Consider the following 13,747-nt stretch of genomic DNA (forward strand, 5'->3'; position numbering starts at 1 on the left):
ATTTGCGGCTTGCCATGGGCTATGGCTAGTGTAATTGAGTAAATAAATTTAAAACCTGACTTTTAAATGATAAATTTTTATCAAAGAATAATGATTTAAAATTTTTATTTGTGAGCTGAGTAAATTGAATAAAACGGTCATATTATAGTAATCCTAACATTGAGTATAATTTCGTCGTACACGGTTTTTGTCGAAATATTATATTTATGTAATAATTAAGACGTAAAGAACTTTGTTTTTGTGTTAGAGTTGCACTAGAGCTGCGTTTTAGGGGGTTCTTAAAATTATATAAATTATAAAGCTATATATATGATACTTAACAAAATTAAAAACAAATCATCTAAACTGGCAGCTAAAAAGTCAATGTAGAAGAGTGGGAACGTATTCATCAAAACATTGTAAAAAATCTTCAAGTTTCATTGCAAACCAATTCTTGTTGATAGACCCTGTATTGTGAATCGGTATTATCAATCATTGATATTAAACAAAAACACTTTGACGTAATAATTTATACTATTATAAGTATAGAGTCTACGTCAGACACTTAAATTTAATTTAATTAACTGAAATCGACCTTAGAAAGTAAATATCTAAATGCATGCTTGTTTCTTTTTGAAAAAAAAAAACTGTATGGTGGGGATCTGTGAGACGCCTCGACTGCAATGTCAGGTCATAAAATCTTAACAATATAACTTTTTACAAAATGTTTCGATTTTTCTTTACGAGACATATTTTTAAATAAATTCACGTAATTAACATTTATATTCATCTTCAATGGGAAAACAAATTTAGGACGGTAATCAGAGACAGCCAGCCTACAGCTCGCCGTTTGTTACGCGTTAGGCCGTCCGACAGCCCGCCCTCTATAATTTGTAACTAATAACGTGATAAGAATTGAAACGCAGTGATACGAAAATAATGTATCTATTTTACATTCTTCAGTATATCAAAAATGGTAAGAGATTCGCCATCAGGTATCCCATATCCATTTTCTAAGCCGTGGGGGTTCGACGGCGTTACACAGCTTTGATTTGAATCTTTTCGTAGCACTCTGTCTACTTCCACGGATGAGAAAAAGGCCACCGACATCGGGAGGTCTCTTATGCCTACTCTGAAAATTAAACAAAAATAGGATCGTATGAGCGACGATTGATTTCATAGTTTTGGTTTAATAGGACTTTTATTCGTCGTTAAACACCAGTCAGTACCGGACTAAATCGGTTACATCATTAATAAATAAATAATTATTATGAAATTAAAAAAAATAGTTTTTTAGATGTATCCCGTTATATACACGGCTAAAAAAATATGATTTATACAAATGGCACTCAGGAAAAGGCCGATTTTTCATTAAAAAAGTACAAACCTCTGCGAACAAAACGCTCTCGTGAACAAATTGGTTATCTGCAGCGCCAGAGCGGTGTCATATTTATATTTTTCGGGCACCAGATATCGGACTTCGTCGTGGAAACTTAGGCAGAACCTGAAACAGACGAGCTCTCAAGGACCGCAGACGTCCGGCGTCGCAGGACGAGTCGAATCCGACCGATACCTGGCCTCGGGCGCCAAGTGCGTCATGCTGACGAGCATCAGGTGTAGGAAGTCCGCGGCGGCGCTCTGCACGGCCCAATTGAGGCGGGTACCGCTCCACTTGCCACCGGCCATCTCAAGAGCGCGGGAAAGTCGCCCGCCCAGGAACGCAGTGCGAGGAGCATCGGTATCTGTGAAACCACAAATTACAGACGTGCGTCTCGACGGAGTCGGAACGGAGCCGGCAGAGCGAACTCACCCGCGATCTCCTCCAGCTTGTTGAACATTTCGGACTCGGTGCCGCCCACCCATCGCGCCCGACCGAACATCTCGTCGAGCCGCTTGCCGCTCATCTTCGCGAGGCGCGCCGCGTCTCGGCCGGACATTTTCACGACCTGCTGCGGGTTCCACTCGTTTATTCTGGATTATGTACGACTCCCCGATTGGGTAACGTCGGGCGAGGTAATTCTTCATGATGATATTATTATTTATAAAAAAAAGAAACATCCGATGCAGACGCTCTATCGTAGAAAAATAGTCGAGAAGAGACCTGGCAGTCGTCTGGATCCAACAAGCCGGTAGAATATTTCTCGTGAAGAGTGTAGACCCGTCGGCCTTTGGTGGTGGTGAACATTTTGGCGGCTTTGCTCTTCGCTTCCGAAATTGTCATCGTCGGATTGAACTGTTTAAGAAGTCGTTCCGCGAAGTTTTGACCGGCACCTGCGAAAGGAACCGGACGAAATCAGAATACTTTTACTTATTTATACAGTCACGCCCTTTCACGAGACCACCAATGTTAGCATTCACCATATATCCTCGCGTAATTGATGACCTTGGCGTGATCTCGGTTGATATTCGCGGCGCTGGCGGTCAGCGAATGCAGGTCCGACCGCGACCTCTTGTCGCCGGCCAGCACCGCCCAACCGAAGGCCGTGCCGCCGCAGACGCCGAGGCCGCTGTCGCCGAGCAGAGCTGCTATCCACAGCTCCTGCGAAGGGGTGCAGGAGTAAGCCTTCGTCCCCGAGGCCGCGAGAGAGAGATCGCGACTCGTCATCTCCGGTCACCTGCGAGTCCACGTCGGCGCCGACGAAGCGATAGCCGGGCGGGGCCTGCACCATGGCTCGCAACTCCGATCCGATGCGCTCCGGTCGCGCGTTGCTCGCGGTCATCCACGTCGGCTCGCTGGCCCTGAGGGACAGAGCCCGATTCAACCCCCGCCCCGAGCGATACTTGAACTCGAATATATCGACTACGATCTCACCGCCTGGTGAGGGTGCCACAGGCGACGACCTGCGGCACAATGGCACCGAATCTGCGAAGCGAGCTCCGCAGGTGCCCCGGAAGACACTCCCGAGGTAGCCACACCACCTGCTGTCCCATCACTCGTTCTCGATTGTTACGCCAGTACGACATCATCCGCCCGAACGTCAGGACCTGCGAATGAAGTCAGCTCCCTAAAATGACCCTTTCACAAATGTCACCACGCGACGAAATCCGTATATTTCGTAAGTATATTTTTGGTTTGTGAGCTGTGCTCGCGCCAATTAATTCCCGTTTTTATTAAAATATTTCATTGGGAAATTAAAAATTACCTTCTCTGCGTCGTTTCCCTGGGCCGACAGAACGTTTTGACTGAACATGTCGAGGAAGTCCCGAGCCAGAGGATTACCCACTTTGTACTTGGGGCCGTCTTTGTGAGGCAGACGCAGGAAATGGCAACACCCTGGCAAAAGATAAATGCCACCGGGTTAGATTACGCCTCGCTCTGCGAGGCTAGAATCGAATTACAACAAAAGAGACCTTGTATTTCGAGTCCAGTCCACACGCCTAAGCCGTGATACTGATTGGCGGCCGCTCGCTCTTCTTTGGCCTTTCTCGCGAAATACGCCCGCCTCGACAGGTCCTCCTATAGAAAGCGTCAAAGGTACCGTAATCTGGTTTAACTTATCGATCGACACCTGCGCTTGCCTGCCTCACCTCCACCGTCTTGGGAAGAACGTAATGTTCGGTATTGAGCTCGGCCTCCTTGCAATTAGCCAAAGGACAGGTTTCCAGCAAGCCTTCTAAAGGGATCCGGGGGTGTCCTTCCGGGATGTCGCCCCTGCTCCTGCTAAAAGGGACGAGGAATCCCCATCCCTCTCCCGGAATGTGGTGAAGAGGATATCCTTCCCAGGATAGGCGAAGAAGCTTTGGTGTAATCTGCCAATAATAAAATCGAAGACTGCGTCGACAACGTGATTGGTATGAAATGGGGTTAGGATACGATAGAAGTTTACCTGCATACTAGTCGTGATGTTGTTGGCTCCCGGTACCCAATCGGGATCTCTGCCTGGCTTCGTGCACAGCTTCCTGTACCAAGTTGGGTATCCGGCCAAGTGAGGCCTTTTTACCGGCAACATAGCTTTTAAGTCGAACAAATATTTAAACTTGTTTGTGAAATCCTCAAATTTGTCTTTAGCTTCTTTCATTTCTTCGGCCTTATCCAAAGTTTCGATATAATCTAACGATAACGTATCAGATTCCTCGTACGTCTGTTTCTCTTTTGGTGTTCTATTGTTTGGCTCAAAACGATAACTGTATTTGCCTTTGGATTTCTTCAATTTTAATATCTGCGTCGACCAGTCTTGGTCCCACATCCATAAATCTTTTTTGTAGGCTTCGTTATCCATGAGGCGACACGCTTCATCCGCTTTTAATGTTAACAATTGCTGCGACTCGAGCTTATAGTCGTCGAACACCGCTTCCGCTGAATCGACGTACTGTGTCCAGTTAGAATTCACCGGTAGATAAGCCGAACCTAAATGTCCCACAATGGTGATAATATATTAATTGTTGGTTGGTTTCTCGAATTCACATGGTACCAACATTGCGCAAGAAAATGTATTTTTAATTAAATAAAGTATCATGTTTTCAGGACATACGATTTTCTAAGTAATGAGTAAGTCGCAAGTCCCTCGCTTGTAAGGGATTACACCTTTTTTATGGAACATTTATTGCATTTTTGTGCACGAATACGCATATGCGTGTGTATTTTATTGTGTATGTGTGAACTATACTTAGTATGTGTTAGTAAGTGAAAGTGCCCTTGAACTTTCATAACACTGATATAATAGTTTCACACCAGCGGATATCTAATTCGAAAATTAATTATAAAAGGTTGCGTAGACTGAAACTGCGTTTTAGCAAAATGTCAGGTACAATATTTTTCTACCGATTAAAAAAACTTTGATGTAAGCGTTTGTGCTTTATAAGACTTGTTATATCGAAGACTTCTCAATTTTAACCGTTTGTTCTGCTTGAACCCACAGCGGCGAGAACGGCCAAATTGCACACGAAACGAAAGCTTAATAAAGACTGACCTAGCTCCAGCATGCCGGCCAAAGTGACGGGGTGAGGAAAGCGCTCGAGGAACAAGGGCAGCAGCTCCTTGAGAATGTTATGTGTGGCGATGACGTCGGCGGCGCAGTAGCTCATCAGCGCCTGGAAGTGGCGCCGCACGTCCTCCAGCCTGCCCTCCACGAACACGTCGCGTTTCTGTTTATCCACTGCGACGCCGCAGTACAGCTTGTGGACCTGGTTGACGTTGCATGCATTGAGCTTCCCTTTTTGCGAACTGAGAACCTTCGAAGCGCCACTCACCTCAGTCAAACTGTTCAGCGAGCTGATGCCGATCCAGTCTTCGTCGGTAGGGTCGGGTTCCTTATTTTTGGCCTTCAGCACTGTCCTCTGATAGCTGGTCACACCGCTGACACATGTGTGCATAGACATCGTGTCCATGAATCGTACGCCTGGAAAAGCGTCCATGTCCAATCAATCCAAACTAATCGACGTATTCGGTGTTACACTCTCACTCCTTTTCGCTTTCGTTGCCGAATTAACTTTCTTTTTTTCCTTAGGAATAATAGAATAAGATTTAGGAAGGAATTAAATATTCTGGACACTATCTTGTCAATACATTATTATATTCATGCAGCTTTGTTGTAATGTAAAAAAAATTAAACGATTCAGCGGTATAATACGCGAAACAGATAAATTTTATGCGTACCACCAACCAGGCTCCGGAAGATAAACCACGCCTTATATCGAGATATAAGGCAATTAAGGTATAAGGTTATCAATGAATAAATTCAAAGCTTTCGTTAAATGTAAACGAATCAATAAAGCTTTTCATAAAATTGAAGAACCTATAATCACTATCGCTGATCCTATAATCAATGCGAGTGACGTTCATGAGTGTACTTGTTTACCAACATACGTGAATAACGTTATTTTGAGTTCGACAAATTTTCAAAAAGGAATGTAATTATTTGATCGAGTTAATTTGAGTTTACTCTTTCTTTCATTAATGGTTAAGATTTATTCTCTTCGATTTTTTCACCACCTTAAGAATCATAATTTGATTTATTTTGTTATAATTTAATTGTTTTATAATTTGGAATCATTACTTAACGTAAATAAGTACGAATATTGTTACGAACAATTAGAGTAGGGCAAACGCCTATAGAAGGGTCGAGGGGAATGTTGACTTTCGACAATGCCTAACCTAATCTAACCAAAGGATTTGGGTCAAGTTAATAGGATTAAAAGTGAGGTCGGTGCTTTGAAACGGCTACTCGTTATATTTTAACCTAATGTTTTATTTCTAATATTAAAAGGTATCAAAAGATAATTTTCTCTTCTTGTCTACGTCTCTTTTGTGCTTCACGCTCACTAAACCAGTTAATGAGGATATGAATATCGGTGGAGTCACGATATTGATCCGACATATATCGATATGTCACAATTTTTACTTTTGTGTACAATATCAAACGATAATCGAACTATCAAGAACCATCTAAGGATGAAGAGGTCAGCACACATACTGCACCTCCCGCTCAAACCTATACCTTTACATAAGAAATAGATTAAAATTAAAAGAGAACGCTACCTGTCCGGTCCATCCAATACTGCTCTTTGATCTTGGCTCTATCATAGGAAACGTTATGACCCACTATAATTCTTGCTCTCGTTAAATCGCCACATGGCGTCAAACCATCGGTCTCCATTGGTATTAAATCAGCGTAATTCACTTCAGAGCAATGTTCGTGAGATTTATCACTTGCGAGAGGCTCACTCACCCAGCTATACCTGAAGTTAATGTAAGATATATATAGTATTAAAAACAATTGCATGTTCAAGAATTTTTCCTAATCAATCATAAGAATCGAGAATTATTAGTGAACGCAAAGGCCGTGTCCTACATCCGACCTCGATGTTTCCGATATCTATGGTGTCTTTGGTAGGAACTAGGAGATCTTATAATCAATCGATTTTATTATTGCATTCAAAACTGGTAATAATTGTGAACGATATTCGACAACTTTTCCGAAATTCACTGTGCATTCATTTTATATCTCTCTCGCACATTACTCTATCCTTGTCTTTCTATTCTAGAATTTTTAGTCTCGATTCGAGGAGATTTCGACCTTCCTTTAATTGTGGATATCATTCCGTCTTTGTCCCACACCCATTCTGCAAACGGGTTCGCGTACCGAAAACCTACAGTTGCTCTGCGGCAAGCAGCCTCAAAAGATTTTTTTAGCCCTCTGAAAAGGAGAGTTACTCGTATATCCAAATGTTGGCCACATTTGCTTTAAACGTCTATAACTGATAGAGAAATCTGTTAAATAAATACTTGAACTCGTCATAACAATATGTTGCACAACTTAGCAACAATCACAGGTCTTTCTGAGATCAGTAGTAGAACAAAGTTGTCTAAAAAATGAAACCACCTACATCATGAGCACGCCCCACATACACACCACACCATCACGTACATACCCACACTTTTACACCATCACAGAACACAACCAAATTAGACTCAGTTAAATAAATTAAATCACAATTAGTTAAATGTATTAAATACTTTTGATGTGAAACATCTATAGCCGCACGTAAAACCGGTATATGATATACAGTCTAAATGCAGTAGTAAATTTCACATTAAAAATATTTAATGAAAATAATGTTTATTCAACAAATAGTCATCGTTATCTGGAAAAAAAATCGTAATATTTTGTTTTATCATTATGACATATTTAGTTCCTATCACAATCTATTATTTTCTGCATATTACTTTTACAAGATAATGTCGATGTTTCACATCTGCCAGGAGTCCCGTGACAGCTCACATTTTTTTTTGTTTGTTTGTTCCCTTTTGTAAATCTTTTTGTAGTAAAATGTATCATGTATTCCATCTTTGGCTATATTTTCAGTTTTATTTGTTTGTAATTATATATAATTTATGTTAGCTGTAGGATTACGAAATGTAAATAAATAAATAAAATGAATTAAAATCTCTGCTATTTGGAGACCTCAGACTTCGGCCAACCTTACGCCAAGACGACACAAATTTGCGCGTCTTTGCATAAAAGCATCAAATCCCATTAATAGTACTCCACTCTTCTAAGGCCAGCCAGCATCTGAATAGTGGGCGTTAACATGATGCAACAATGACGTTTAAATTTCCTATGTTTTGGAAGGAAAGGCGAAATCATCTTAGTGTGATCAACATGAAATTCCACCTTTATGACCTCAACACCTGGCGTTCGATAACTGAGAGTTTTTGAAGCAAACTGAATTTTTTTGGAAGTCTTGCACCGCCTCTTTTGAACCTTTAACCTACTTCCAATTCAATTAATCAAGTTATATATGTTTGTATAATTAATAGTTGCTAATGTTTTGTATAGGAAATATAGGTGATATAGATAATATAGGCAAAATAAAGCAAAATTATATACAATCAATTTGAACTAGATTTATTTAATTTCAACTACAAACCCTTTTTCACTTTTCTTCAGAGTATTTTCAAAATTTGATATAAATAGGTTTAGGTGTAAGTGTTTCTGTTTTCTTGTTACATTTTATTTACATATTTATTTTTTAATTTATTAAAGAACACAAGTATATAATACATTTACTAATGGTGTAAAATTAGAAAATGTAGAAGTATTTAAAAATTAAATTACATATTAGTCATTACCAAGCTTCAGGTGAAACAGCACTAGCAAGGGTTGGCCTTTTACCAGCTGACATCAGAACTTCCACATCAAAAATTAAGCTATCATCCTGTGGGCATGGAACTGATTGTGCTCCCTGGTCAGTGTACTTGGTCCAACCTGCATTTTTGGACCATACCTAAAGTGCACATTAAAGATGATAGAACTTTAGTTTTGTATGTTGGATGTGTGAATTACATTAAGATTATTTATTAAATTTATAACATTAGTAATACTGTGGTCATTGGTCAAAATAATTAGTGTTTATGGAAGTATCCAGTGGATAGTATAGAAGAAACTAATTGTGAAAAATTAATAACAGAAAAATATTTACATTGATTCAATGTAATTTATAGTTTACCTGAGGTGGTTGTGGAATCCTACTCTTAGCCAAATGGTGCATCAATGTCCTATATGGAGCACATTGTTTTTCTCCTATGTTATAAAAATGTTGAACAATATCTGACCCTTCTAATTGCGGCAGTTTTAATTGAACATCAGGAAGCCTAGTAAAATTATTGTAGTCTATTCCATGATGTAAAAGATGATTTTGGCAACTGAAAACACCATGTTGATATAATTAGCTTTATGGAATCAATTTTCAGCTAAACAATAAGTTTGGCGGCACTCAGCGCTTGAGTCACAATTATATCTTTCTCATAAGGAACGAGAGATACAACTTGTTTAGATTTTATTTTGTGAGAATATTTTTACAGCAGTAAAAGCATGTTCAAGAAACAAACCTTTTTATCACATTACTGTCTACCCTTGCATGAGATTGACTAAATAATTGGTCATAAATATTTTTAGATATCATTTGTATATTAACATCATTTACTCTCAATTCTTCTGAATCTCGCATAGCTTTCTCGGAGGTTTTGTCGGATTTTGAGTGTGTATTATTCTTATTTTTTATTAATTTTACTTCACTCATAGGGAGGACATCTCGACTATAATATTTTATGAACTGAATACAAGCTTGAGATGTTTTATGATTGACTTTTCCGGTATTTTTCAAAGGCATGTTTTTCAAAAATTCCAGTTCCAATTGTACTACTTATGTACACTTACTATACTTATTATATACAAGCATGCTCTGAGGTAGATAACTATTTCTTAATATTTAAAGGTTTTATTATTATCATACCCCTTCGATTTATATAAAACTATTAGATATTTACTTCATATCAATATACAGAAAAATCAAAGTAAACAACTTAAAAAAAAAAATTAAATAAGCACCACCACACTCCACCACAGATCATGTTGATACGATTGACCGCAGCTCAACATTGACTCCATAGAGAAATTATACATACTGGGAATTGACTGTGATATATAATTGACACTCAATTTATTTTTTAACCTTGCCTTCGGACTTTTCGGCGGGAAATTGAAAAGCGCGGTTCAAATTTTTTTTCAAAGTTATATTTCAATTAAAATAAATATTATATCTTCATAATAACAATATAAACAGACAATTTAAATATAAATAGTGTAAATATAATAAAAATGGAAGGAAACGAGGGGGGCGGGCTTGACCCGCCCACCTCAAAAAAGAGACCACGACGGCGGCTCGAAGATGTTGAAGATATTTCTGATGCTGGCGGCGGAGGTGGTGAGAAAAACTCGTATATCCCATATCGCAAGCCTAATTATAAAAGGCTATATCCTGAAAATTCAATTAACATGGAATTTAAGGTTTTCATTGAAAATAAAAATATACAAGACAAGCTGGGAAATAAAAGCCCAATATATTTAAATAATATATTCTCGGAAATTAAAGGTGTGGTAGCAATAAGGCGCATTAGCGCAAATAAAATTGTTGTGATCTTTAAACAACACAATACTGCTAACAATTTGATAAACAATATACATTTTCTGGAAAAACATGACATGAAAGCATACATTCCAGCGGCTCAAATAGAAAAAACTGGAGTTATCAGATTTGTCCCTACAAATATTTCAAATAGGGAACTATTTACTAAATTAGCGTCAAATAATGAAATAATTGCAGTTAGGAGATTTATGAAAAAAGTTGGTAATGAATTAGTCGGAACACAAACTGTTAGTATTACATTTCTGGCAAACTCTTTACCTGAGAGTGTACAATATGACCTATTTTTCTACAGAGTATTTGAATATGTACCTCCTCTACAACAATGCTTTAAATGTCTTAAATTCAATCACTATGCTAAAATTTGCAATGGCAAAGAGCGTTGCTCTATTTGTGCAGGTGAACATTCCTATAAAGATTGCAGTAAACCAAATGAGATTTGCTGTGTTAATTGCAGTGGACCTCATTTGGCTATATCTAAATTGTGTCCCTTAAAAATGAAGAAAATAATGGAAAAGAAAAATAAAATAACATATGCAAGCGTTGCAAAAGATAATGATGAATTCCCTCCTCTTCCACCACGCTCCAACCCTGTAAATAAAAAAGCGATTAGTGTAAATAATATACCTAAACAGGTTAACAAATCTGTAAATATTAAGCCTAACAAGGCTGTAAATATTAATGATGTAAAATTACAAATTATTGAAAACAGTGATGTACTTATGGCCCTGGTACAAACACTGATACAAATAGGTAATAGGACAGATGATGAACCTATCACTACAACATTTATTAAAGATATACTTATTAAAAATCTGTCAACATAATGGATACACCACATACAACACCCTCTCTACGTATTGCGCAATTCAATGTTCAAGGTGCAAATCATAAAAAACATCTTACGAAATTCTTAAATGAAAATAATATTGATATTTGTTTACTTAACGAGACGTGGTTAAAAGACCATCAATCTTTTTATATTTCCGGGTATAATTTCTACAATAAAAATTCAAAAAATCCTCGTAACGGTGTAGGAATATTAATTAAACCATATTTGAAACACAATGTCATAAATACTACTTTTTATGAAGATATACAGACAATAGCCATAAGTATATACACAGAAAATACTAATTTATCTGTTCTTTGTGTGTACTGTCCTCCGTCCAGTAGGAATATAAGAATGAATAGATTACACAATATTATAAGAGAATTACCAAAACCTCTTTTTGTAAGTGGAGATTTCAATGCACACCATATTGCCTTTGGATGTATGTCTACTAAAAGTAGAGGGAATAACTTATATAATGTAATTGATGAATGTGAGTTATGTATATTAAATAATGGTAGTTTTACTACAGTAAATTATCCTACACGCAACCCCTCAGCAATAGATGTAAGCTTTGTTAGTCCACATGTGGCCCCTCTTTGTGAATGGTCTGTACATGATGATGCTATGGGTAGTTATCATTATCCAACCATAACAAACATTACAATGTGCATTGAAAGATACACATTTAATAATCATGTTGACAGATTTTTATATGATAAAACAGATTGGACAAAGTATAATGAATTGTCTGGTTTGGTTTTCCATGGCATGGTGGTTAGTGAAGAGAATCCAATGAAATCGTATGATGAGTTCTGTAACCGGCTTAATAAACTCAAACTAATGGTAGTTCCTAGATTCACTAGGACTAACTTTAGGAGTAGACCACCTGCCCCCTGGTGGAATAGTATATGTGAACAAGCTGTTATACAATCCTATGAAGCTTTAAAATTGTATAGAAATGATTCAACAGAATATAATTACATCAACTATAAAAGGTTAGATGCTTTAAAAAAACGCACTATTAAGGAGCAAAAAAGAATCAGTTGGAGTGGTTTTTGCAATAGTTTCAATAGAACTACACCCATCAGTAAAATTTGGAATCTCATTAAAAAGTTTAAGGGTATCAGAACTGGTAATAAATCATATAGGGATGAATTTATACAGCCACTCTTAGATAAATTATCAGATAGTAACAATTTACTTGACCCAGATACATTGGACAATTATTTTAATATTAACAATGAAAATCCTCAATCTACATTTTTATTGGATTCTTTTTCATGGTCTGAACTTTTAATTAGTATACAATCTAGAAGAAATACTAGACCTGGTTTAGATGATTTTCCTTATGTATTGATAAAGCATCTATCTGAATCTGTACAAAAGATATTTTTAAATGTTCTTAATAATCTCTGGCATAAAAATCTCATACCAAGTTCATGGCAAACTCAATGTGTAATACCAATATTAAAACCACAAAAGTCACCTGAACAAATCAGTTCCTATCGTCCAATCTCATTATCATCATGTATTGGAAAAATATTTGAAAATATGGTGAAATCTCGACTTGACTGGTATGCAGAATCCAATAATGTCATTCCAAACATTCAATATGGATTTCGCAGAGGAAGAAGTTGTGTTGATAGCTTCATTTCTCTCATATCTGACCTGAAAAATGCAAAAAACAATAAATTACACACAGTTTGTGTATTTCTAGATGTGCAAGGTGCATTTGACAGTGTGGATCCTGGCATACTAGTGAAGGTACTTAGTAATTCTGGTATACCTGGGCAATTATGTAAATGGATTTATGATTTCCTTAATAACAGAATACTATATGTTAAGCATAACAATATCTTGTATGGACCTAGAAATGCATCAAAGGGTACAATACAAGGTGCCACATTATCACCCTTGTTATATAACTTGTATACTTGTGAGATATGTAAATATATAAATACTACAAATGTAAATATTCTTCAATTTGCAGATGATTTAGTGTTGTATAGTTCAGATGTAAATTTAACAGTAGCCATTGAAAATGTTAACACTGGTTTAAGGGAGTTAAATAATTATTATCAACACAGATTAAATTTGAAAATAAATGCTACCAAAAGTAATGTAATGATATTTGGAAAGGACACACCAATAGAGGATGTTGTCTATAATGGTGATGTAATTCAAAGAGTCACATCACACAAATTTTTGGGTATTATCATTGACCAGAAATTGTCATTTGAAGAACATATTAAATATATATCTAGAAAAGCATTAAATGGTGTTAACATTTTAAGATGTCTAGCAGGTGTTGCATGGGGTGCAGATCCCAAAATACTTTCTATATTATATAAATCTATTGTAAGAAGTCATTTTGATTACAGTTCTCTAGCTTATTTAAATAGCACTCATACACATAAATTGGACATATTACAGAACAGAGCTTTGAGGATCATATCAGGAGCAATGTGTTCGACTCCCATAAGGGCCATGGAAGTCGAAACAAATATT

General features: G+C 37.3%; 1 protein-coding gene across 2 annotated transcripts; it reads right to left on the reverse strand.

Moving 5' to 3' along the window:
• Nucleotides 1-908: 908 nt before the first annotated feature.
• Nucleotides 909-9,875, reverse strand: LOC110999849 (DNA polymerase subunit gamma-1, mitochondrial). Of its 2 annotated transcripts, none has more exons than XM_022269098.2 (18): nucleotides 9,311-9,875; nucleotides 8,929-9,124; nucleotides 8,552-8,706; nucleotides 6,458-6,657; nucleotides 5,170-5,318; nucleotides 4,890-5,103; nucleotides 3,807-4,327; nucleotides 3,508-3,729; nucleotides 3,331-3,436; nucleotides 3,123-3,253; nucleotides 2,792-2,964; nucleotides 2,595-2,718; nucleotides 2,338-2,518; nucleotides 2,081-2,250; nucleotides 1,790-1,928; nucleotides 1,553-1,721; nucleotides 1,367-1,483; nucleotides 909-1,111 (listed from the first exon to the last, which is right to left on the reverse strand). In XM_022269098.2, exons 1-18 carry the CDS (start codon nucleotides 9,589-9,591, stop codon nucleotides 925-927), a joined length of 3,435 nt encoding a protein of 1,144 aa, XP_022124790.2. In that variant the 5' UTR covers nucleotides 9,592-9,875; the 3' UTR covers nucleotides 909-924. The 2 variants fall into 2 exon arrangements, with proteins under 2 accessions (XP_022124790.2, XP_022124791.2); XM_022269099.2 differs by having other exon boundaries at nucleotides 1,790-1,925; nucleotides 9,311-9,874.
• Nucleotides 9,876-13,747: the final 3,872 nt, after the last annotated feature.

The sequence above is a fragment of the Pieris rapae genome, chromosome 6, assembly GCF_905147795.1.
Source record: "Pieris rapae chromosome 6, ilPieRapa1.1, whole genome shotgun sequence".
Classification (NCBI taxonomy): Eukaryota; Metazoa; Arthropoda; class Insecta; order Lepidoptera; family Pieridae; genus Pieris; species Pieris rapae.